The 26,706-nt window shown below is 47.3% G+C and overlaps 2 protein-coding genes across 2 annotated transcripts in view; one reads left to right on the top strand and one right to left on the bottom strand.

Moving 5' to 3' along the window:
* Window positions 1-26,706, top strand: part of SNRNP70 (small nuclear ribonucleoprotein U1 subunit 70) — a 113,263-nt gene that overhangs the window by 46,404 nt on the left and 40,153 nt on the right. The window lies entirely within an intron of this gene.
* Window positions 17,155-26,706, bottom strand: part of KCNA7 (potassium voltage-gated channel subfamily A member 7) — a 30,533-nt gene continuing 20,981 nt past the window's right edge. The window contains exon 2 of the mRNA XM_080976858.1: window positions 17,155-25,041. Coding sequence (XP_080832984.1) covers window positions 24,160-25,041 — 882 coding nt within the window. The 3' untranslated portion in view covers window positions 17,155-24,159. The remainder of the gene's footprint in view (window positions 25,042-26,706) is intronic.

Below are 26,706 nucleotides of genomic sequence, written 5' to 3'. Positions count from 1 at the left end.
TGAGACTCCTGAAGGGGAGTGAAAGGCGGGATATCAAATCCAAACTCTTCTTCTTCTTCTTCTTCTTATTGGAACGAGGGAAAGTAGGCATAATGTTTATATTAGCTAAACAGTACTAGGTTGAAATTTTATAAGTGATTACTGCTGTCTATGATTTCTCTTCTCCTCAACCCATTATGAATAAACTAAATCTAATTGTCCATAGTTGCCAGATATAATGAACTATGAAAGGTGAAATGTCAGAGGTCCTAACTTTTCAGGCCTGGGTGGGAGTGCTTGACTAAATGAACCTCCTGGTGTGGCCTTATTGGAATTCATCGATTGAGTCAGCATTGCTCCGGGACAGGAGGAAGGAAGTCAAACGACACCTGAGGTTGATTCAAAGAAAGAGTTTATTCTGCTCTCCGGATAGCAAAAGGCACTTGCGTGATCAGGTCCACAGCAAGTCCAAAGAAATGACAGGTTTCATGCAGTTTATATATCCTCCAGGCACTCTCTCACTCCTCCCCTAGGAGCCCAACCACATTGGCGTACGTACACAGGTTGACATCACATATGTTCCTGCTCTGGTACTCTCAACCATAAAAGGATCTTCCTTCCTGTACTTCTGACCATAAAAGGATATTCCTGTTCCTACTCCTATCTCAGAGCAAGAGGTCACTACTTCCGAGAACATGCTCTGGCGTTAGTCCCAGACTTGGGTCTCTGCGTCATTTGTGGTCAGGACATAAGATATGTCTGTGTCTGTTCTACTGGTAAAGTCAAGGCCAGTCTTGCCGTCAAACTGATAAGGGAGAGAGCTGTGTTCTTGTTTTGCATTTGCTCAACGGCTAAAGTTTATGCATTTTAGTTAGGAGAAATGGGGATTTTGGTGCAGTTTAAAAATTGCCTGCACAGTCAGTTTTGGGTTTTGGAAACCCATTCCTTCACTGGCTTTTAAGGGCTTCCATTCTCTCTGAAGGAAGGCAAGGCCATCTCCACAAAGAAGGGGGCAATGGGTGCTCTTTTAGCAGGTAATGCAAACCATCTTCTTCCAAACCCAGAGGCATCGGGGAGCTGGCAAAGAGACAAGTGGGAGGGAACAGGAAATATGGTTGACGATGCTCTACATCCTGACCCTAGGTTTGCCCTCCTGCAACATTTAGTTATACAGTGGTACCTCGGGTTAAGAACTTAATTCGTTCTGGAGGTCTGTTCTTAACCTGAAACTGTTCTTAACCTGAGGTACCACTTTAGCTAATGGGGCCGCCGTGCAATTTCTGTTCTCATCCTGAAGCAAAATTATTAACCCGAGGTACTATTTCTGGGTTAGCGGAGTCTGTAACCTGAAGCATCTGTAACCTGACGTGTCTGTAACCCAAGGTACCACTGTACTGTAGATACCATCCTTAAGGCTCATAATACCTTTCAATTAAAGGGACACGGGTGGTGCTATGGTCTAAACCACTGAGCCTCTTGGGCTTGCTGATCAGATGGTCGGCGGTTCAAATCCCCCAACAGGGTGAGCTCCTATTGCTCTGTCCCAGCTTCTGCCAACCTAGCAGTTTGAAAGCACACCAGTGCAAGTCGATAAATATGTCGATAAATAGGGAAGGTAAATGGCATTTCCGTGCACTCTGGTTTCCATCATGGTGTTCTGTTGCGCCAGAAGTGGTTTAGTCATGCTGGCCACATGACCTGGAAAGCTGTCTGTGGACAAATGCTGGCTCCGTTGGCCTGAAAGCGAGATGAGCGCTGCAACCCCATAGTTACCTTTGACTGGACTTAACCGTCCAGGGGTCCTTTACCTTTTTTTTTTTTTTAACTTTTCAATTGCAATAATGAGGAATTCAGTAATGTTTCCCTAAAACATTTTGTAAAGGTAAAGGTAAAGGGACCCCTGACCATTAGGTCCAGTCGTGACCGACTCTGGGGTTGCGGCACTCATCTTGCTTTATTGGCCGAGGGAGCCGACGTACAGCTTCCGGGTCATGTGGCCAGCATGACAAAACTGCTTCTGGCGAACCAGAGCAGCACACGGAAACACCATTTACCTTCCCGCCGGAGCAGTACCTATTCATCTACTTGCACTTTGACGTGCTTTCGAACTGTTAGGTTGGCAGGATCAGGGACCGAGCAACGGGAGCTCACCCCGTCGCGGGGATTCGAACCACCGACCTTTGTATCAGCAAGTCCTAGGCTCTGTGGTTTAACCCACAGCGCCACCCATGTCCCTAAAACTTTTTGCAAGGAGCCTCCAAATACTCCAATCATTTTGCGGAGCTCACAGTTCTTCATACCAAAAGGGATCTTATTATGCAGGCGACTCCCCATTTACATGGGGGGTGACTGTCCTTAGGGATTCTGCCATCTTCCATTCAGTGGATACGACCAAGCCAGTGTAGAGGTCGCTGAGACAGGATTTGCGAACATGCTGGGAATGTGAGCTTGAGAGAGAGCACATCTTTGCCAGCCTTTTGCCTGTTGACATCTCCTTCAAGTCTGCTTGCCGACTCTCTGGTAGGCAAGGGATGGAGGAGCCTGCTCCCGTTTCAAGCTATCCTCCGCGAAGCAGGTGTGGATTTCGGATTGACCTGACTTTCCCTGCCACTGCCAAATTATTTAATACCTGACATCTGATAGGAGCAAAACAGAGAGAGTGCGGAGGAAGCGAGAGGTGAAGAATCCAGATGGCATTGAAGAGAGAGGCCGGAGAATGAAAAAAGGAGGGCGCTGGGACTGTGGGAAGAAGAACTGGCGATCATCAAAGGGACACGCCAGAGAGAAGACGCTTCGCCCCGGCCCCCGCCACATCCCTGGCAGAGATCACCAGGAAGGCGCCCTACTAATCATTAAAGGGGTGTGCTGGCAGGAGGGTCCCTTCAACACTGAGGGGGCCAGACCCCCTGCCCAGAAATTTTTAGGTAGTTAGAACACCTGAATCTCAGCACCTTTAGCAAATGACAGCTCCCAGAATCCTTTGAAGGAAAGCTGTGACTGTTTCTAGTGGTATGCCGTAAATATGTGGCCTGACTGAAAAATGCACAGGGAAGTGCCATTATGCTCGAGAGCTTTCTCCACAGCCAAAAAGAGAGGCACACTCCTCCTGCGAAATGCAGAAGGCATAGGCAAGAACATAGCCTTGTTGGCCTAGTGTAATAATAATAATTGCTTTTGAATTATGGTGCTGGAGGAGACTCTTGAGAGTCCCATGGACTGCAAGAAGATCAAACCTCTCCATTCTGAAGGAAACCAGCGCTGAGTGCTCACTGGAAGGACAGATCTTGAAGCTGAGGCTCCGATACTTTGGCCACCTCATGAGAAGAGAAGACTCCCTGGAAAAGACCCTGATGTTGGGAAAGATGGAGGGCACAAGGAGAAGGGGATGAGATGGTTGGATGGTGTTCTTGAAGCTACCAGCATGAGTTTGACCAAACTGCGGGAGGCAGTGGGAGACAGGAGTGCCTGGTGTGCTCTGGTCCATGGGGTCATGAAGAGTCGGACACGACCAAACAACTAAACAACAACAACAATTTATTATTTATACCCCGCCCATCTGTCTGGGTTTCCCTAGCCACTCTGAGCGGCCTCCAACCGAATATTAAAAACAACACAGCGTCAGACATTAAAAACTTCCCTAAACAGGGTCGCCTTCACTTGTCTTTTAAAAGTAAAATAGTTGTTCATTGCCTTGACATCTGCTGGGAGGGTGTTCCACAGGGCGGGTGCCACTACCGAAAAGGCCCTCTGCCTGGTTCCCTGTACCTTCACTTCTCGCAGCGAGGGAACCGCCAGAAGGCCCTCGGCGCTGGACCTCGGCTCGGAAACATACTGGGAGCTATGCTTAGTTGTTTCGTCCTGCCGCTAATCTAGTCGTCTTTCCCACACGCAATCCATCACAGAGACACCCGATGATGTAAATCACATTAGCACTCCTGCGTGTGGTGAAGTTCCCTCAGTGTACATTTCTTCTTGTCTAATGGCCTGTGGAAGCACAGCTTCCCGGTGGTTTGTTTGAAACAGACCCAGTAGCCACCTGGGAAATGACCTTATAAAGACGTTCCAGAGGAGAACGTGTGTGAGTCTGATGCGTCTGACAAAGCAAACGCTACAATAAATTAGTTAGCCTTTAAGAAGCTGCAATGCTTGAGCGTGAAAACAGTTGCTGAGCAGGGTTAGGCCAGATGTTGTTTCCCCCCCCCCTCATGTTTTTCAAAAAGCGATTGGTGCCTTCGCTTGTCGTAAATGAGTCGTACAATACACCCAGATGACGAAAACCGATAGCCTGTGAAAGAGGATAATGGATATGGCAGCGTTCGGTTTATTAGCAACGTTAATGTTTGTTCAGGCGTACCCTGATATTTTATAGCCATCGCTGATATTTTATAGGAAGATTCACTGGTTATCTTGAAATACATTGTGTATGCTAGTAGGCCATGTTAGCGCTTTTTGGCCTGATTGTTCTTATTCTTCTCCAGCTGCTAAGTAAAGCTTTTCTCTCTGTTTACTTATGTTTCAAATAAAGTAAGACTGTTTAAAGGCTGGCTGGGCTATGCGTTGTGCTCTCTCCGAACTGCAGCACATTTATGCTGCACATTTTAGAGCTTCAAGAATACGCCATCGTTTTCAGCACTGTGGTGAGGTCCGCTTCTGGATTGCTTTCGAATTTGTCATGATTTTGAGGGAGGGATTCGAGAGCACAATCCAGAATCTTGGGTTTTTGCAATAAGGTGGATTAAAGGGCTCTGTGGGACGCGGGTGGCGCTGTGGGTTAAACCACAGAGCCTAGGACTTGCTGATCAGAAGGTCGGCGGTTCGAATCCCCGCGACGGGGTGAGCTCCCGTTGCTCGGTTCCTGCTCCTGCCAACCTAGCAGTTCGAAAGCACGTCAAAGTGCAAGTAGATAAATAGGTACCGCTCCGGCGGGAAGGTAAATGGCGTTTCCATGTGCTGCTCTGGTTCGCCAGAAGTGGCTTAGTCCTGCTGGCCACATGACCCAGAAGCTGTACACCGGCTCCCTCGGCCAATAAAGCGAGATGAGCGCCGCAACCCCAGAGTTGGCCACGACTGGACCTAATGGTCAGGGGTCCCTTTACCTTTACCTTTAAAGGGCTCTGTGGCCTAGCACAACAAAGCCACTTTTAAAAAGAACCAGGGTCATTGCGGTTTGGAAGTGTGGGGGGAATGAATGACCACTAACAGGAAGTTGTGTGAATACCTCACAAGCTTACGTATCTACTCATTGCATGAATACCCCATCTTTCCTCCCCATGTTATCCTTGCAATAACTACCCTGTTGTTAGGGTAGGCTAAGGCACTGTGAGTGGCCCAAGGTTACCCAGAAAGTTTCAGGGCTGAGCAAGCATTTGAACCAGAGTGGATTTGATTTAAATCAAATCGATTTAAATCACAATTTAAATCACTAGTCATTAAGACGTGATTAAAATCACTAGTCAGTAAGACTTGATTTAAATCATTTTTTTTTTTACAGAAAGACTCATTCTTGCTGGTATAATCTCAATATTTACAACCAGATGAAGATTTAATTTTTGGAATAATAAATTTTCAGAGTAGTTTTTACAGTTATATCAAAAATTGCTGATTTGGTTATAGTATTAGAAATATAAAGGCAGGTAATTATGAAATTATTGTTTATATTTGGACAACTTTTCTGCTGTACTTTATTGGAAGGAGAAAAAAAATCATATCCTTAATAACAAGTTAAACTATTTATTTAACTAAAACAATAACGTTATAGCATATGTATCCATGTTTGTTAACTGATGTGGTTAAACGATTAAAAAACCCCACCTTAGACTGAGTTTTAGCACACATGAAAAACTTAAAACAAATCCTTATTTCCTGATGAATAGCCTCTGGACTATAATGTAACTTAAATAGAAAACTATCTTTATAAAGATTTTTCCTCCAAAAGCATTTTATTTTTAAAAATCCGATTTAAATCAAAAAAATCTGATTTAAATAATAATAAAAAATTAAATTGCCTGGTGGCAAGAGCCGGGAAGGGATATAAAGTCAGCATTTTCCCTTCAGCTCTTTGCCACAGTAACACGTTCTCTGCCTTGCTGCGTTTGACTCCTTGCTTCCTGACCATCAGACCCCTGACTTTGTGACTTCTTGTGTCTTGATCCTCAGACCCTTGACTTTGTGACTCCTTGCTTCCTGACCCTTGGACCCCTGACTTTGTGACTTCTTGCGCCTTGATCCTCAGACCCCTGACTTCGTGACTCCATGCTTCCAGAACCTCAGACCCCTGACTTTGTGACTCCTTGCTTCCTGACCCTCGGACCTCTGACTTTGTGACTCCCGGCTCTCTGACCCTCAGACTCTTTTGGCTTTCTGACTCCTGGCTTCTGGACTCCTGTCCCTGCTCCCACCCCGTCATTTTGCCCCCAGTCCCGACGTCCCCAGCCAGGACTTTGATCGCCTGTGAACCGGACCGTGACAGATTGTTCATCTAGCATAGGTAGGCAAGCTAAGGCCCGGGGGGCAGATCTGGCCCAATCACCTTCTAAATCCAGCCCCCGGACGGTCCAGGAATCAGCATGTTTTTACATGAGTAGAAGGTGTGCTTTTATTTAAAATGCATCTCTGGGTTATTTGTGGGGCATAGGCATTCATTCATTCCTCCCCCCCCCAAAAAAAATAGTCCGCCCCCCCCACAAGGTCTGAGGGACAGTGGACCGGCCCCCTGCTGAAAAAGTTTGCTGACTCTTAATCTAGAGCAACATAACATGTTAATCCACTTTGATGCAATCCCTCCCACAAATGGCTAGACTTATAAGTGGTCGGTATTGTGGTTACATATAGAAATAAATGGAGCAGTGTAAAACTATGAGCTGCAGGGGGCAGCAGGGAGAAAGAAAAGAGAACAAGGGACACAGACAGGCTGCAAAAAGGTTTGCTGGGCAGCTTAATGCGTTACATCACATTTGAGCCACTCCCATTCAACTCATTACTGAAATGTTCCTTTTTGCCAAAGAGCTGTACGAGGAGTGAACACATGTATTCCTTCTCAGGGGAGGGAATCTCTTCTGTCTCCCCACTTTTCCACCCAGATGTGCCCCTGCCTTGCTGCCCTGCTTGCCTAATTTCCTGTTTTCCCCAGATGCTGAAAAGATGCTTTATGGGGGGTGGAAAGTGGGGGAATCTTGCTACTAATCCCAGATTGACACTTGTTTTCTAACTAATAGGATCAAAAACAGACCAGAGAACTAGATCTGGAAGGGGAAACGTACAGCAGGAGGGTGCCCAACCCAGGGATCATCTTTTCCTGGACTGCGTTAAAATAGAAAGGTTTCTGGGTTCCAACTCTCTGCAAGTTTGCTTATATATTATTGTTGTTGAAGAAAAAAAGGGCTTTTTGATGTTTTGTTTCATCATTATTCAGTGTGCTTTAATTGAAAGCAGAATCTAAAATAATTCACACCAGGCTAACCTGAAAGACCACCTGCTCCCTGTAGAGAGCTGTAGTTTGCAAACGGGTGCTGGGAATTGTAGCTCAATGGGGGGTAAACTAGCATTCTTTGGAGGGGAAGTCATGGGGTTTAAATATACGGTATGTATGTAACCAAGCGGATGTGGGTGGCACTGTGGTCTAAACCACAGAGCCTAGGGCTTGCTGATCAGAAGGTCGGTGGTTCAAATCCCTGCAACGGGGTGAGCTCCCGTTGCTCAGTCCCTGCTCCTGCCAACCTAGCAGTTCGAAAGCACGTCAAAGTGCAAGTAGATAAATAGGTACCACTCCATCGGGAAGATAAATGGTGTTTCCGTGCGCTGCGCTGCTGGTCACATGACTCTGAAGCTGTCTGCGGACAAACGCCAGCTCCCTTGGCCAGTAAAGTCAGATGAGCGCCACAACCCCAGAGTCGTCTGCGACTGGACTTAACAGTCAGGGGTCCCTTTACCTTTACCTTTTATGTAACCAAGAGGTCTCCCACTCTTCCTTCCCATCCTGCTATGTGAACTTTCAAAAGGAGATATCTCACAGAGCGAAGCCCTCCTGCACACTCCTCTTTTCTGTGTGGAGGTGTCAATTGTCTGCCCAACTAGATGGGCTCCAAACAGCTGCTGGAATGGGAGGATTGCTCACCCCCCCTTTTTTTTCTTCTTCTTTTATGGGCGGAAATTGCATTCTGGCCAGTAAAAGCCAGATGCAGCAGATGTAGGGAAATGAGACTTGTATTGTTGGAGGCTGGTGCGGGGGAAGAGCAAACTTTAAAAATGGGCATGGTTGGTTGTTGCTGAAGTTGTCTGCCCATAAAAGGCTTAGTTAGTTAGCAGATGCCTCTCTGTAGTAAGATGTGTAATGCTAAGGCAGGCTCTTACAAAATCCAAGATCAGGGAAAGAGATAACTCTTTGTACACCGGGCATCACCTTCTGAGGCAGTCCATTCCACTGTTGAACAGCTCTTACCGTCAGAACTTTCTTCCTAATGTTTAGTTGGAAACTCCTTTCTTGTAATTTGAATCCATTGGTTTGGATCCTGCCCTCTGGAGCAGCAGAAAACAAACTTGCTCTATCTTCCATGTGGCAGACTTTCAGATATTTGAAGATGGAGGCTCCAATACTTTGGCCACCTCATGAGAAGAGAAGACTCCCTGGAAACGACCCTGATGTTGGGAAAGATGGAGGGCACAAGGAGAAGGGGATGACAGAGGACGAGATGGTTGGACAGTGTTCTCAAAGCTACAAACATGAGTTTGACCAAACTGCGGGAGGCAGTGGAAGACAGGAGTGCCTGGCGTGCTCTGGTCCATGGGGTCATGAAGAGTCGGACACGACTAAACGACTAAACAACAACAACAACAACAACAACAACATCATATCACCTCTCAGACAATCGAGATATGCTACTTATACAGCATTCCCCTTATCAACAAAGCTTGTAACACTATGAAAAAAAGAAAAAATATTGGTCTGGCAATGGCCTGAAGGCCTTCAGTGTACCTGGCCAAAGAGGAAAGGACCCTGCCCCCCATGAGGCTGACAATCTAAAATATGGCATAGAAAAATCAAAAAGTGGGTATGAGGATCCTTTGCCCCGTCAGATGTTGCTAAACTACAGCTCCCACAATCCCTGTCCATGTTTGCTGGGGCTGGTGAGAAGTGTAGTTCAATAAATATATAGAAGACCAAAGGTTCCCCATATAAAGGAAGCAGTAAACAGGAAAAGATTTTTAGGATTTTTATTATACTGTACATTGTGATTTATAGGGGAATAATAATCGTAATCCAGTAGTGATGTACGGAAGTGAGAGCTGGACCATAAAGAAGGCTGATCGCCAAAGAATTTATGCTTTTGAATTATGGTGCTGGAGGAGACTCTTGAGAGTCCCATGGACTGCAAGAAGATCAAACCTATCCATTCTTAAGAAAATCAGTCCTGAGTGCTCATTGGAAGGACAGATTGTGAAGCTGAGGCTCCAATACTTTGGCCACCTCATGAGAAGAGAAGACTCCCTGGAAAAGACCCTGATTTTGGGAAAGATGGAGCGTACAAGGAGAAGGGGACAACAGAGGATGAGATGGTTGGACAGTGTTCTCAAAGCTACCAACATGAATTTGATCAAACTGCGGGAGGCAGTGGAAGACAGGAGTGCCTGGCATGCTCTGGTCCATGGGATCTCAAAGAGTCAGACATGACTAAACGACTAAACAACAGGACCACGGATAATAATCATAATAAATTGCACGGAAAATAATCGTAATAAATTGCAGGTAGCCATGCTGGACCAAAAGGACCTTTATAAAGGCCGTTGAAAATGCTGCAAAGAAGTCAAATGTTTACTTACATCATAACTGCTCATCAAGGGTGTATGACTAAGAGTTTTGATGAACCTAAAAGCTTGCACGCTTCTTTGTAAGCTTTTTACCTGGTACTTATTATCAAAAAGGCAGGTGATGACAGGTGATGCACCTGGGCAGAACGTCCTGTGCAACTTTTAAAGGTACAGCTGCTCTCTCTGCCTGCAAATATCAAGCCTATGCTGTCGTAAGGGCAGACTCCCTGTGTCAACACACTTCACTCTCTCACCTGGTAGAGGTGCATCTGAGGCTGGCTGTCAGGGCTGAGATTAGCAGCACAAAATAACTGGTGAAAAGATCGTGCAGCGGCTGGCCTCATCCTCTTCCCACTTTAGGCCCTGGAGGGATGTGGGAAGTTGGCAGTCTCCCTCCTTGGTCATGAATATGTCCAGGAGGAAAAGGGATTAACAGAGCTAACTATAAAACAGACAGGAGTTTATTTGGCCCAGGGCTGGGGAGAGGTAACAGCATGGAGGAGAAGGTGGAGTCAGGGGTCCTTGGGTAAGATCAAAGCGAGGGATGTATCTCACATCCTTCTAATAATAATAATAATAATAATAATAATAATAATAAATTTTATTTATATCCCGCCCTCCCCAGCCGAAGCCGGGCTCAGGGCGGCTAACAACAATAAAATAATGCAACATTCTAAAATCATTTCATTATCAAATTAATACAAATCAAATTGATGGCAACCATTGGGCTAGAGTTCTGTGAAGATTGCCAAAGGAGGGAGTCAAGCTGTGCCCTGGCCAAAGGCCTGGTGGAACAGCTCTGTCTTGCAGGCCCTGCGGAAAGATGTCAAGTCCCGCAGGGCCCTAGTCTCTTGTGACAGAGTGTTCCACCAGATCGGAGCCACAGCCGAAAAAGCCCTGGCTCTGGTTGAGGCCAGCCTAACCTCCCTGTGGCCCGGGACCTCCAAGATGTTTTTGTTTGAAGACTGTAAGTTCCTCTGTGGGACATACCAGGAGAGGCGGTCCCGTAGGTACGAGGGTCCTAGGCTGTATAGGGCTTTAAAGGTTAAAACCAGCACCTTAAACCTGATCCTGTACTCCACCGGGAGCCAGTGCAGCTGGTATAGCACCGGGTGAATGTGATCTCGCGGCGAGGACCCCGTAAGGAGTCTCGCTGCGGCATTCTGCACCCTCTGGAGTTTCTGAGTCAGTCTCAAGGGCAGCCCCACGTAGAGCGAGTTACAATAATCCAGTCTGGAGGTGACCGTCGCGTGGATCACAGTGGCTAGGTTCCCTGGGAGACCTTGGGAGACCACAGTGGCTAGGTTCCTTGGGAGACAGACATCTAGATTCCTTGGGAGACCAAAATGGTCGATCCGTGGTCCTGGAAGATGGATCGTTGTGTCTTTAAGAACTGTGTGAATGCCAAGCAGATGTTCAACAGATGAAGCTTTCCAGGAAATGAGCTAGTGGTAGAGAGAGCTCTCGTGTTGAATATCTGACTCCGTTAATGGCACAGGAATCCTGAAGTGAGACAAGTCAACAGCCCTATTTGTGAGGTTGGGTTCCTGGCAGGATCCAGCTCCATCCAGCTTTGTAGAGGACCAGGACAAACTCTCTCCCCTTCTCTGCTGGTGAGCCCTGATTGGCTTATTTGGTTGCAGCGGTCAAATCTCCTACAATGCCCAAGAATGATGCTAGGTGAGAAATTTGAAGGATGGTTAGATCTGGCCTCTGGTGCTGCTTGGAGAGCTGGATTGAGACGGGAGGAAATGGAGGAGTAATGCATGCCTCAGATGTAGGCATGACCAAGAATGCCAGCTCTGGTTCATGGGTCCTCAAGAAATAAAAGAGTTTTGGCTGGAAGAGATGTGAGAACAAGGAAGAACTGCCAGGGAAATTATGGCATGCCCACTTTCTCTAGAAGAAGAGAATTGCAAGAATACTGATTTTTCAGGAGTATGTCAAGAATATACGTACATCGGCTCTATATTTTGGAAAGCGATTTGTTTGTCAGTCTCGCTAGCTGTCCATCTGTTCTCTAGGTGTTCGTTCATGTGCCTCTCAATATATTGTTGCCTGATTTGGCACAATGGTTCCTTATTTCAAGGAGAGGGTTTTGGTCTTATTCTGGATACTATCCAAAGCCATATTCATTCAAGATGATGGACTAGGCTAAACTGGCACAAAGGTTTCTGAGATGGAGGAGCAGCTTTCGGTTTACGTTTGGAAACTGTTGGGTGCCATGTTGAATCAAGATGGCGGAGTGAACCGCTCTAAATCGCACTGATTTGTATATCTCTGAAGATAAGTAAAGGTAAAAGGACCCCTGACTGTTAGGTCCAGTTGCGGACCACTCTGGGGTTGCAGTGCTCATCTCTCTTTATTGGCCGAGGGAGCTGGCATACAGTTTCCGGGTCATGTGGCCAGCATGACTAAGCCACTTCTAGCAGCACACAGAAATGCCATTTACCTTCCCACTGGAGTGGTACCTATTTATCTACTTGCACTTTGATGTGCTTTGGAACTGCTAGGTTGGCAGGAGCAGGGACCGAGCAACAGGAGCTCACCCCGTCGTGGGGATTTGAACTGCCGACCTTCTGATCGGCAAGCCCTAGGCTCAGTGGTTTAGACCACAGCGCCACCCATGTCCCATCTCTAAAGATATTGCTGCCCAATTTGGCATGAAGATTCCTGAGATCGGGGAGCCTATGCTTGGACGTGGGACCTCATTTTGAATCAAGATGGTGGAATGAAACGTTCCAAATGGCACTAATTCGAATACCATTGGATGCCATTTTGAATCAAGATGGTGGACTGAACTGTTCCAAATGACGTGCATTTGCACACCTCATAAAAGTAAGATTTTGAATCAAGCTTTTGGACTGAACCTTTCGAAACTGCTTTGATTTGAACCAATTTTTGCAGGAAATGTATTGGAATGTCCACTAGATTCAGCCAAAGCTGCAACTCTGAATTGAATCAGGCCAATTCAGCTGTTCAGCGATGAAACTGACTCCCTCAAATGGTGGGCTGTTCTTCACTAGAGGTTTTCAGCAGAGGCTGAATGTCCACTGGTCAGGGATTCTTCAGCTGAGATTCCTGCATCATAAGGCATTGTACTCTTTGAGTTCCTTCCACCTCTACAATTCTGTGAATCAGTTCAGGTGGATCTGTGTTTTGACTGAGTCAGGTCAAAAAAGCCCTGAATTGCTCTAGGTTGGGCAGCCTGGAGCAACCGTCAGGGTGCAGGGCGTCAGACAGGAAGAACGAGAGGTAGATAGTGTCTGCCAAGCGCAGTGTGGGGCTGTTTTCAAGAAGGCCTTTGAACAGCCCTTATACTGCACTGTGGCTGTTTGTTTCCAGCAGAGGAAGACACACACATATGCCAGTCTGAGCTGAACTGACCCTCAACTCTCTTATCACTGCAGGGGTCTGTTATGCCAGCATTCTCCTTGCAGGGAATTCTGCACCCGGCAGAGTTGAACCCTCCTGCCCTCTGCAGGGCAGTCAGGGAGGAGGGGGAAAGAGACGCATCTCCTTATCACCCCCCCCCCTTCACTGTACAGGGTTAAAAAAAACCTCTTATTAGTAGACATTAGCTCTGCCCTCACCCCCGCCTGACTCCAGATCCAGATCATGTGTTCCCCAGATCCCTGGCTTGATCCAGCAGGAGAACAGCCGCAGCCCTAGAAACTAACAGAAAACACTATTTATAACTCTCGTTAATTTTTGTTTCTTAGAATTCCTGAGTGATACCTGGAACTTTCAACTGCTACTCTATACTGCATGGATAGGCAAACTAAGGCCCGGGGGCTGGATCCGGCCCAATCGCCTTCTCAACAGGCGATTGACAGTCCAAGAATCAGTGTGTTTTTACATGAGTAGAATGTGTGCTTTTATTTAAAATGCATCTCTGGGTTATTTGTGGGGCATAGGAATTCGTTCATCATCCCCCCCTTCAAAATACAGTCTGAGAATCAACTTGTTTTTACATGAGTAGAATGTGTGCTTTTATTTAAAATGCATCTCTGGGTTATTTGTCGGGCATAGGAATTCATTCATTTTTATTCCCCCCCCCAAAAAAAAATAGTCCAGCCCTACACAAGGTCTGAGGGACAGTGGACCGGTTCCCTGCTGAAAAAGTTTGCTGACCCCTGCTATACTGTATTGGGTTTGCTAGTTCTCATTCCCTTTGTAGGCACTGCCTCCTGGTGTACGCAACGGGGACCACTCCTTTCTTGTCACTGGACTCTAGAATTCCCTTTTTCCCCAGCACTGCCTCGAGGGCCTGGGATTACCTGAATTAAGGTCGGGTGGGGGCTCCTGTGGGCTAGGAAGGCTGCTTGTTGAGACATCTTTCCTCAGCCAAAAGCCTCCCTCTCTCTTGCGCAGCATTGAGTGGCATGGGAGCCCCTCTTGGGGGCAAAGAAGGTGGTGAAGTTTCCCTGTCAGGAATTACTGCCCCTCAGCGGGACATTCCTTTCCCCTCTGGGCTTTTCCCACTTCAAGGCCAAGGAGGAGGTAAACCCTGTTTCTCTCCTCCGCTTGATCTCTCATGTTACCAGGACAGGCTATTCTTAGCTACCTGGAGATGCAGCGTGTTTACGTTGGAGACAGAAGTTTGCCCTCAGCTGACGGGGAACCACGTGTGATTCCCTGGACCCAAAGTTAGCACAAGGCATATGGGGTGGGGCGTGTGACATCTGCCACTGCTGCCTCCAGTGACCCTGCTCTCAGATACCTACTTGCCTCCAGAATTACATATCTATCCATCCCTCCATCCTTCCATCTCCTCACTTGGAGCAAACATTACCTTTAATACCATGCATACAAGTGTTTTCGAACCTTTCTGGATCCAGGAGTCTCACCTTCTACTTTTAGCAAGTAGGCTCTACTTCTTACGCTGCTTATTATTATTAGTAGAAGCAGCACCTTTCTCCTCCATCTTTCCTCATCCTTCCTTCTGTGGCTTTTTGCTTCTTTCTTCCCTCTGCCATTTTGCATCAGCTTCGGACAAGTGTTCAGCTGCAGCCACCAGGGCCGGCCTAAGACATTTTGTTACCTGAGGCAGAACAGCAAATGGTGCCTACCACCCTCACCCCACCTGGCCACAAGTCCAGGTGCGCAGTATCCAAGGCTGACAAAGTTATTTGGGCAACTGAGACAGAAATACCCCCCCCCCGAACCTCTCTCTCGAAACAGGCAAGTAAATAAAAAGGCAGGGAAATCCATTTCCTGCTTTTTGTGACACACAGAATTAGCTATCTGAGGCAAATGTTTCACTCTGCTTAATAGTAGGGCCCACCCCAGTAGCCATTTTAGATGGACTTGTGGTCTATCAGCCAATGATCCCTCAGCTGAAGATTAGTAATGTATAACAAGAATAGCTCTCCCCTTATATCACAGACAGAATAATATTTACCATGTCATGGTTCCACTATGTAGCTCTAGAAAAAGCCCAGGAGCCCTGGGGGGAGATAAAGGTGGAAACCCACCACAGGTGATCTGACGCTGGGAGGTGCACATAGGGCACCACCATTGTCTGCCCCATAGAAATTGTTGCCCTTCCTCTGTTCTTAGGCTCCCTTCAAAACTTCCCTGCCCCTTCTCTGGTTGTGTACGGTATCATACAACTGTGGTTCGAAATGTGAGGAAAAAGGACCTCCTTGCATTTTCAGCTGCTAACGTGTACACACGGCCAAATTTACGGAGGGTTAAGACTATCAAGGGATGTGGGTGGCGCTATAGGTTAAACCACAGAGCCTAGGACCTGCCGATCAGAAGGTCGGTGGTTCGAATCCCCGCAACGGGGTGAGCTCCCGTTGTTCAGTCCCTGCTCCTGCCAACCTAGCAGTTTGAAAGCACGTCTAAAGTGCAAGTAGTTAAATAGGTATCGCTCTGTTGGGAAGATAAACGGCATTTCCGTGCACTGCTCTGGTTCGCCAGAAGCGGCTTAGTCATGCTGGCCACATGACCCGGAAGCTGTACGCCGGCTCCCTCGGCCAATAAAGCGAGATGAGCACCGCAACCCCAGAGTCGGCCACGACTGGACCTAATGGTCAGGGGTCCCTTTACCTTTACCTTAAGACTATCAATGGCTTCTAGCCACCATGGCTATTTTGCTGTGCCTCCACAGCCACAGGCAGTAGTGGTTCTGCTGGGAGCAGCAGGAGGGGAGAGGGGTCTTGATCTCAGGTCCTGCTTATGGGCTTCCCACAGGCATCTGGCTGGCCACTGTGAGAATAGGATGCTGGACAAATGAGCCACTGGCCTGATCCAGCAGAGTTCTTATTGGGTTCTTAGAGAGGGCACTTGGAAAAAGGCCCCGTTCTGCAGATCTTAAATTTTGGAGCAGGTACTACTCCTCTTCTATCCCTAAATGCTACAGACAAAAGGGGACAGATCGAAGGAATTCTGTGATGGTAGGTGGTGGTGCATGTAAAATATAATAATAATAATAAAAATAATAAATAAAATAATTTATTTATACCCCGCCCATCTGGCTGAGCCTCCCCAGCCACTCTGGGCGGCTCCCAATCGAGTGTTAAAAACAATACAGCATTAAATATTAAAAACTTCCCTAAACAGGGCTGCCTTCAGATGTCTTTAAAAAATAAGATAGCTGCTTATTTCCTTGACATCTGATGGGAGGGCGTTCCACAGGGCAGGCGCCACTACCGAGAAGGCCCTCTGTCTGTATTGTCAGACATCCATCCAAACTTGAAACCTTGTCCAAAAGCCCTAAACATACCAACAACAATGATGGCGGTATGTCTGTTTTCTTGTAAATCTGTACAGAGGGGAGGAGAATTCGTTTTGTGTGTGTGCATGCACCCTGAAGCTTTACAGTGCAAAATTTCAAACTCTTCTGTCGCCACGTACATTGCTTTCTATGTGCTAGCCAAGCCAAACTCAATTTAGCTGAATAATGCAGCCTTTCCCTCTCTAGGATTTGGTCCAAGGTAACCTCTTGCCAAGGCTTCATCTGGGCAACTGGTTTCCACAAGGGGACGCCCTCGCCCTCAGAGATGTCATCCTGCATTATGCCTTTTTTAACAAGAGTGTTCGGCTCCCCTAAAGTCTTGCTTGTCCAGCCAATTTTTTGTTGCCTGAGCCTAGTTGGAATCCAGGCTATTCTAGAAGCCTATATTTAAACTTTGCCACCTCAGCGGGCCAGAGGTGATGACTGGGCCTCCTAAGACAGGGATGGAGCTAGGCTTATGTACCATGAGGGAGAAGCTGAGAGGAGGGGCTAGCAGGAGGTTCATTCTGGGTTGCTCCTGAGCTAATCGAAGGCCTCTTTACCTCATCCTGGGTTTTGTTGACACAATCTGAAGAGGATCCCCGGTGGGGAAGGGAAATAGAAAACTCTTCTCTGTTCTCAACAAATAACAAGTGCCGTGTACTTTATTGTAGATAAATAAAACGGGATGAGAGACCTTTTCTCTTCACGGCAACATACAAGATGGCAGCTGGGAAGTTCTTCTATGAGAGAGAGAGAGAGAGAGAGAGACTTCTCTATAGCGAAAAGCAAAAGCAGTGTTCTGTAAAAAACACAACCTCTTACATCAGGTGGAAATCCAGAACCCCAGTAATCCATTGTGTCAGTCACTGGATTCATCAGTGTGTGACGTCTGGTTGAGAGTCCTCTTGAACGTCAAGTGTGAGTTTTTCAAAACGGCACTTGGCAAGCAAATCGGCAACTTCTCCAAATGTTGAAACGTGTCCAAATATTCCCCCGGAAGAAATGGCCTCATCATGAGCCTCTCATTGCTGACAGAAGCCAGTTGCCTAGGTACATAGGAAGATTGTTTCTTTGATAGAGGCCCAACTTAACTTCCGCTGGAAGGCGACAGAACTTCTGGTGAGCAACCATGGGGCTAGTAAGTCAGATAAATAAGCATCAGCACCTGAGGTTCATTCGCCTGGCTATTATCTTTGCAAGGGGCTGATCAAGCTGGAGGAACCAGGAAGCGTTTCCACTTCCACAATATGGGGTAGAGGCATTATCAGAGAGCAGACCTTGTGCCACTGCTGAAAGGTGTGATGGCATCAGAGGCAAAACATCGGGTGGGGTCCACTTGAAGCCCCCTTTCTTCTGAGGTTTCAAGACAAGGATGGGGAGATTCCATGTATGGAGAAGGTCAGAAGACCCCCTTGCCAAAGGTATATTAAACCCTGCCTCTGAAATATGATGGGGTATTGTATCACAGAATCGAGCAATTGCTATGTATATTTCACTTTTAACAAATTAGCTGTCATGGGAGATGCTTCACAGCATAGTTCCACAGTTAATCCTTGTGTGTGGACAATCCCCAGCAGGTATAGCTGCTACATAGCTGAGAACAACCAAACTGCCAATCTCTTATTCTGAAGCATTCCCACCCCCACCGCCCAATCATTTCCATGTTTACTCAGAAATATGTCCCACTGGGCTCACTGGGAAGCATGTGTCCTGGAAGCATGTGTACCACTGCAGCTTTAATGGTGCTGCTATGGGAGGAGTGAGGAACCAGTTGCTCTCCATAAGTTATTGGACTACAACTCCCATCATCCCAGGCTGGCTGGGGTTGATGGGAATTGGAGTCTAATAACATCTGGTGGGGCACAGTGTTTCCCTATCCCTGCACTATGGAGTGAATCACATGCATATTACTGTTCCATGCACAACAGTTACGATGTATGAATAGCACTTGCAACTAACATATGGTTACCAGATTTTTTTCAATGAATCCGGGGACACTTTTTTTTTTTTTTTTTAAGCTGAGTAGCAACAGGGAGTCAGTAGTGGGGATGGTGAGGCAAAAGACCCTGGGCCCAAGCACACATGCATATTGTATAAAGGTGCAAAGTCCTTCTTTCGCACCCTGTGAAACATAAATGCACAGAGTTTTTAAAAAACTGGGCAATGGCGCGCTGCGTGCCCATAACTCCCGAGCCTCCCCCAATCTCCTGCCCCCTTCCCCCTTTATTTTGACTGATTGGGCGGCCGTTGCCCAGGAGGGGCACAAGGCGTGCAGTTTCTCTGCCAGGCATGGTGCAAAGCCCTTTTTTCACACCCTGTGAAACATAAATGCACAGTTTTTAAAAAACTGGGCAATGACCACCTGCCCACAACTCCCGAACCTCCCCTGATCAGTCAAAACAAAGGGGGAAGGGGGCAGGAGATCTGTACCGCCAGACGTCCCCGGTTCCCCTTTGGCAGTGGCGGCGGCAGTCAGCAGCCCGGAGCCTGCCTGGTGGTGCAGTTGCCTCTAGCTGGCTTCAGAAGCTGCTGGCTGCCATGGCAGCCAACATTTTTCCTCACCAGAAGTCCCCATATGATGTGTTGCACACAAGACACATCATATGGGGACTTCTGGCAAGCAAAAATGGCAGGCGCCATGGCAGCGAGCAGCTCCTGAAGCCAACCAGAGCCAACTGCGCTACCAGGTTGGCTCCGGGCTGCTGAGGCTGCCACTGCCATGTTTCCTGGGGACAGATTTGCAAATCTGGGGACATTCTGGGGATGGAATTTGTCCGGGGACAGATTTGCAAATCCGGGGACTGTCCCCGGGAACCGGGGAAGTCTGGTAACCCTAAACTAACAGCAACTCTGGCAACTTACAGGGCTCTAATACCTTAAGGATTGCCTCTCCCCATATGAACTGACCCAGACCCTGCGCATGTCATCGGAGGCCGTTCTGACTGTATCTTTAACAGGTGCAGCTTTGGCTGTGGAATTTCTACCTGTGATGCAGCTGTTAAAGACCCAGAACCTCAATGGGGTGGGTGTGGGTGGGGAGAGAATGGCTGTCACTCTTATTTACTACACTATGCACTCAACAGTAGCACCAATTCAGAGAGTCATTCTCAGCAATTTACATGTCATTTTTACTTTTAACATGACAGCGCCCATCTCTAATGCCGTTTTTGTGCAGGTACACATAAGGCATTTATAAAATTCCCTATAATTGCAGTTCTGCAATGGTAATGGAAGACTTAGAACTGAGCTACTCATGCAGCAGAATCACATGGTAGCCTTTCCTGGACAAGATTGCAAGAGAGGAGCAGCATCTCTGAACATTCCCCTAAGACGGGGTTGTAATCTGCACATAGAAAACTATGTCTTAAGGGGGAAGCAAGTCTATCGTCATCACAGGCAAGGAAAATGTGTATGGGAAAGCATGTGTCTGAGGGCAACAGATGACCACTTTTCTATATAATAAACTTATGCAACAGTTTTCACGTGGGTTCTAGCTGTTTGGATCCACACAATAACAAGCCCCTGCTTCTAAACTATAACTTCTGAATTGTATCTGTTCTTTAAACAGTGACTTGTGTGTCCACAACAGCAGAGTAATAATTGCAAGGTAATTGAATATCAACAGCGACGCAGCCAGCGCAAGTTTGGTTAGCAACGACAGTGCAGCTATTCTGTACACAAATCACACTGCGGTTACTGGATTACACAGAGAAATTACATGCTACTCGGATGTTTGAAAAATGCAGCATACATGCGAGGTCACAGCTGTTACAGAGATGGGTGCCACCTATATTTGTGGTCCTGGTTGTTAAACAGCTACAATGCAGCCACTATGAGATCGAAGGTTTGCCTAGTGTGCAGCTATGAAGTTCCTCCTCTGTTAAAGGCACAGAGCAGCAATCAGAAAAGAAGGGGACAACCTAAATAAGAGTCACCTTTTTTTCTTCTTAGCTGTGTACACTGGCTTAAAATGCAGCTTTCTTTTCTCAATTCAGATTGAAGCTGCGGTTTGGGGGGGGAAGCATCAAAACACAGTATTTCATAAGGAATTATGGGATAGATAAGGATTGTTGCTAATGTTGTACAGTACACCGCTTCCCAAACCAGCAGTGGGAGCATGCTGGGTGCAAAATAAATGGGAGTTTACTCCTTTCACTCCAGTTCCAGTGTGCTCCCACCAATGGTTCTTGAGGCTCAGTACACAGGACTGCAATGCATATGTAGCCTGCATTCATGAAAAACGGTCCTCTGTGATGTGCTTTCCCTGATGATAAGAGCTGTTTGACAGTGGAACAGACTACCTTGGAAGGTGGAGGACTTCACTGGAGGTTTTTAAATAGAGATTGGATGGCCATCTGTCAGGGATTCTTTAGCTGTGATTCCTGCATCGCAAGGGGTTGGACTAGATGACCCTTTGGGCCCGCTTACAACTCTACAGTTCTACAATTCTATAAAACCAGCCTCCATCCAATTAGAAAACAGAAGCTGCAGCGAAGGTGAGGTTGTAGACTTTGGAGACCAGCTATCATGCCTGTGCAGATGTCAGCACATACACAGATATCAGCTTCAGTGAACTGGAGATCAAATCAGATAATGTGCTCTGGGTGAGAAACATCCCTCTTCCTCTCTCTGATGTGTAAAGCAATGTAAAAAAAAGAGACTTGAAACACAAATGGGAAGGGGTGACATCACTGCATTTCAAGCTGCTAATGTGTACATATCCTGACATCTAGCTTTGTTGTAATAAGTGCACACGCACAGTTTGGAGAATGTGGAAATAATTTTTCTCTCTCCCTTTTTCATAAAACTGGAACCCAGGGCATGCCACTGAAACCATTTGGCAGGAGATTTGACCATAGGCAAAGAGGAAGCAGTAACTTTGTGCAGTATGCAATTTGTGACATTAATCCACATTGCCCCAGATAAAAGTGGATGGTGCGCTACTAAGTATTACCCAGAAGTAAATGGGCCTAAGTTATTCGTAGAGGGCAATTCTGTCCGTGGCTGCTGGTCACAATGGCTGCTTGCAGCATCAAGTGAGGCAGTGTGCCACTGCTAGGATTACAACTGCTTGTAGGCTTCCCAGAGTTATCTAGTTGGCCATTGTGGGAAATATGATGCTGGATTAGATGGGCTTTTGATCTTACCCAGCAGAGCTCTGCTGGAGCCATACTTGCATGGACGGAACGCCACCTGAATGATCACAGGGTTCTGTCTTGTCCCTGCATACCAGTTACAATCTTCATCTGCTGCGGTTTGCAACGTAAGTTAACACTCTGACATAACTTACAATTACCTTGCAAACCAAAATCTGAATGAAGGGGGGGGAGGCAGTATTGGCATAACTGTAGCTACCCTTTTATTTATAGGTACCATAATCACCCTTTTCTTAGGTAATTGCACTGCTCTTCATTTCTACCCAGACACCTTCAGCTTACTCACACACATTACTCACACAGTAGCTTTTATTCTCTTATGGCATAAGTCTTACGCACATCCTAATGAAGCCCAAGTAGCTATGGATTTCTTCTTCTTCATTTGTAAAGCATTTCTGCTCCGCGTTCTCTCTGCAGCCAGATAGGGCGAAAATGTCACTGTGGATGAATGAATGTAAACTTCCCCTTAGGTCTCGCTCTACCCAGCCTGTAAGACCAATGGAGCAGGAAACAATACGTATTAAGACAAGAAAGGTGGCTGGGAGAGTAGGGATCGTTTGCTGGATACTTGCTGGGTTAAGACTTTTGAGAAACGCTTCACTTGTCCCCTCCTGCGAAAATATCTCAGGCTAGATCATAGGGGTTGACTTTGAAAGAGACATCACTTATCAGAGCAGAGATTCCCTGGAGGGAGTGAAGGGTGCTCTTCAGCTGGCAGACCAAACTGAGCTCACGTGGCTAAGTATTTTGTAGCTAGCCAGACTGGGGTGGAAGAGGGCCATGCTGCGGCTTGAGTGGATTTGAAAATGACTGAACGGAAGGTGATTTTTTTTGCCCAAGGATGCCAGAGAATTGTGACTGGGCTGAGAAGAAGGGTCAACTCAGAGGGAGCAATAAGGCAATCCCCTTTCGAGTTATGCAGGTGGGAAGGCTGTAGCTCAGTGGTAGAGCAACTGCTTTGAATGCAGAAGGTCCCAGTTTCAACCCCTGGTGTCTCAAAGTAAGGCTGGGAAGATTTCTACCTGCTATTTCTACCTGCTAGTTATGTAAGATTTCCTGGGAGAGCCACTGCCAGTCAGGGCAGATAGTACTGAACTAGATGAACCAATGGTTTGACTCAGTAGGAGGCAGAATTCTAAGCTTAAGACATTCTGGTGCCAGAAGCAGAATGTTCAAGCAGTATTCTTCGCTCTCCCCCTTTCCATGGTGGTAAACATTTAATGCTATCTCAATCGAGGTGGCTGCCCTGTGGTTCTCCCTGGCCCATTGACTGTTCTAGCTGGGGCTGATGGGAGTTAGCATCTAGCGGGCCACCCCTGAACTCGGTAACTGATCAGCTGCTGCCCCTTCATGGGTATCACCAAAATCTGAAGCATGATCTAGGCTGCCCTGCCCTGCCTAATGATCAGTAGGGAGTCAGTCCTAGAGATGGGGCAAAAGGTTTGGCTGTGCTGCCCTCAACTGCCCTCTTGGGAGGGACACCGAAGCAGAAGAAGAGGACAGGCTTGGCATTTACCACCTTGCGATGAATGGAAGAATGGTTTGGGGCTGAGTCTTGGAAGAAAAGGGAGAGCTGTCATAGGATCTGCATGCAAGGCAGATGCTCTACCAGTGAGCTATGCTCACAACAAAAGTTATGTAAGCATTACACCTTTGTTGTAGCCTAAGAATTAACATGTGTCTGCCCCTATCCCTTTCACTGTGGATTGTCAGCAAAATGAAATATAGCCACCTAATGAAAGGGGATCCTATAAAGACGGACAGATGGATGCTGACAACTCCTTTGCTTCTGCCAGTTGTATCCTGGAGATGTATTTACAGTCCCCCCGCCTCAATGCGCTAACAGTGTTCCCTATGATGCCCTGATTCAGAAGCGGGTGGCTGATGGCGTTCCCTTATTTATCCCCCGCTCTTGCTATTTGGGACCGGGTCACTCTGGGTATGTTCCACTGTGCGCTCCAACAGATGTAACCCAAGAACGCATTGCTGTGATTTCATGGAGGCATCTTCATGCCAGGGCCTCTTTGACTCACAGAAGGGTAGCGGCGTGTGACAAGGCAGAGGGAGAGGAGCAAAGGAGGGTAGGAGGGACTGTTTCTTCCTGGATGGACTGAGCCCTCAGCCAAACAAGCAAGGAGCAGAGCAAAAGGGTGTGTCTGTTTGTCTAACTGTCTCCTTGCGACCGAGTTCATGTGATGCCCCCTTATTTTGTGTCCTGCCATGTGCTCTGCCGGCAACCCACTGTGACTTGCCCCATCCCAAATTTAATTACAGCTGTCTTTCTCCTCCAGTCTCCTCTCTAAAAGTGATGCGAAAGGTTCTCTCTGTACCCAATGTACTGTCTTTGGGTTCGAAAGCCAAACCAGAGACCGGCGTTTGGGCTAATTGGTATTTTGGGTTTTGCTTTTGCAGAGCCTTCCAGTTAAGACAATGAGGTGCAGGGCTAAGTCAGGTCGGGATGTGGGGATCGGTCACTTGGATAGGTAAGGTGGGTCACACTTGGGTTACGAGACGTTTGCTGGGGTTTTCCGAGTTGCCCATAGGCACCACGCCGTCTAGCAGTTCTGAATTGGGCACAGTATGGGGGGTATCCCCATGGTGATGCTTCTCCTTGAGGTGGGCCCTCTCCCGGATAGCGGCAGGGGCAGGGGAGGGCGGCGGGGTGTATGGGCAGGTGGTAATGTGAATGTACTGCCCTGTCTCCTCGCACTCTGTCTCACGGTGGTAGAAATAGCTGAAGTTGGAGACAATGACAGGCACCGGGAGGGAGATGGTGAGCACTCCAGCAATGGCACACAGGGAGCCTACAATTTTGCCACCTACAGTCTCAGGGTACATGTCGCCGTACCCCACGGTCGTCATGCTGACCACAGCCCACCAGAAGGCAGCAGGGATGCTGGTGAAGCTTGTGCCTTCGTGGTCAGCTTCGGCGAAGTAGACAGAGCTGGAGAACAGGATGACTCCGATGAAGAGGAAGAAGATGAGCAAGCCAAGCTCCCTCATGCTGGCCTTGAGTGTCTGTCCTAGGATCTGCAAGCCTTTGGAGTGCCTGGAGAGCTTGAAGATCCTGAAGACCCTCACCAACCGGATGACCCTGAGGATTGCCAAGGACATGGCAGGCTGGCCCACACCCCGCTGGCGGGCAAACTCTGTGCCGAGGGCTACAAAGTAAGGGATGATGGCCACGAAATCAATCATGTTCATGACGTTCTTGAAGAAGGCGGGCTTACTGGGACAGGCGATGAACCGCACGAGGAGCTCAAAGGAGAACCAGCAGATGCAAATGGTCTCAACGATGAAGAAAGGGTCTTCAGCATGGGACTTTTGTGGTGGCAGGTGATGTACTATGCTGCTGTTCAAACGGTGATGAACCATCTGTGGAAAGCAGGAAGGGGTGGAAGAAAGAGAGAGATGTTAAGGCACGGTTGTGTTAATATGACTTGTTAAACCTGAAAGAGTTCACAAAACTCTCTATCTGCAGCACAGCGAGAAATCTGTCTGTCATGCTGGACTCAAATATGATGCTTATTACCAAGCTACACTGCTCATATGGTTTTTTCTGATTTTGGTTTTGTTTGAAATTCTTACTCTGTTTCAGCAGAATTATAACAAAAAATATCTGTATAGTACAAAGCATTAGGGTCAAGGGAAAGTGTTTAGTCAAAGTAAGATGCAAGGACTTGCATCCCTGGATATATTTTGTGCCATTCTGCCAACCTTTCCCCAAAGACCACTGCATCTCTTCCTTCAACACAGAAAACGGAAACAAAGCCTTCCTGCCTTCTTCACATTTCCCATTAACACAATCACAGCTAAAACACACAATTCACATCACTACCATAGCATTCACACTAGTTCCATACAAGGGCCGTGGCCGGTCCTCCACTCAGGCAGATGGGGCATCTGTCCTTGGTACTACTGAAGGATGCTGATGGGAGTGCCAAGGAAGCTGTATCTTACACTACAGCAGATGTAGCCAACATGCTGCTCTCCAAAAGTGGTGGACTGCAACACCTATCAACCCCAACCAGCATGGTCAATGGTGAGGGATGAATAGGAGTTGCAGGCTAAAGCACCACATTGCCTACCTCTGCCTGACAGGCTGTGCTGTCTGGGAGGCGGCAGCATGTTCACAGAGCCAGCCTACAAGCATTCACAGTTGTGCCACAGCTGCTGCACTACGGTCTATCTTGCTAGTGCCAGGCAAATCCTTCCACATAAGTATTATAGGTGATCTCCTGCTACTTTAAAGCCCTAAATGGCTTAGACCCCAAATATCTGGAAGTCCCCCTTCTTCCAGCACTATTGGGTGTTAAGATCAACAGAGGGGCCTATGTGGTAGTTTCACCACCCTCAGAAGTTCAGGGGTTGGTGGCCCAAGAGGGAGCACTCTTTCATAGCCCCCAAGGTGTGGAATTCCCTCTCCACAGAGGTGCATCTGCCACCTTCCTTGTATAGTTTCCATCATCTGCTGAAGACACACCTCTTTACCTTGCTTTTTGACACCTAACATGGGTATAGCCAGGATTTATGTTAGCGGGGCAGAACCTCAGTTAGTTTTTTTATTGATTTACTTGATTGGGGGGGCAGATTCCACCCCCTGGCTATGCCCATGTACTCAAATAACAACAACAACAACAACAACAACAACAACAACAACAATATTTATACCCCGCCCATCTAGCTGGGTTTCCCCAGCCATTTTTGGCAGCTCCCAACAGAATATTAAAAACACAATAAAACATCAAACATTAAAAACTTCCCTAAACAGAATTGCCTTCAGATGCCTTCTAAAAGTCAGATAGTTGTTTATTTCCTTGACATCTGATGGGAGGGCGTTTCACAGCGCAGGCGCTACTACCGAGAAAGCCTTCTGCCAAGATATATATTGTCATAGATTTGTAGGTGCTAGAGCAGGGGTCAGCAAACTTTTTCAGCAGGGGGCTGGTCCACTGTCCCTCAGACCTTGTGGGGGGTCAGACTATATTTTTTTGGGGGGGGGGATGAACGAATTCGTATGACCCACAAATAACCCAGAGA

The sequence above is a fragment of the Podarcis pityusensis genome (assembly GCF_964106645.2).
Source record: "Podarcis pityusensis genome assembly, chromosome: 13".
In the NCBI taxonomy this organism is placed as follows: Eukaryota; Metazoa; Chordata; class Lepidosauria; order Squamata; family Lacertidae; genus Podarcis; species Podarcis pityusensis.
The sequence above is the reverse complement of the archived record's forward strand: the minus strand, read 5'-3'. Positions and strand labels throughout refer to the sequence as shown.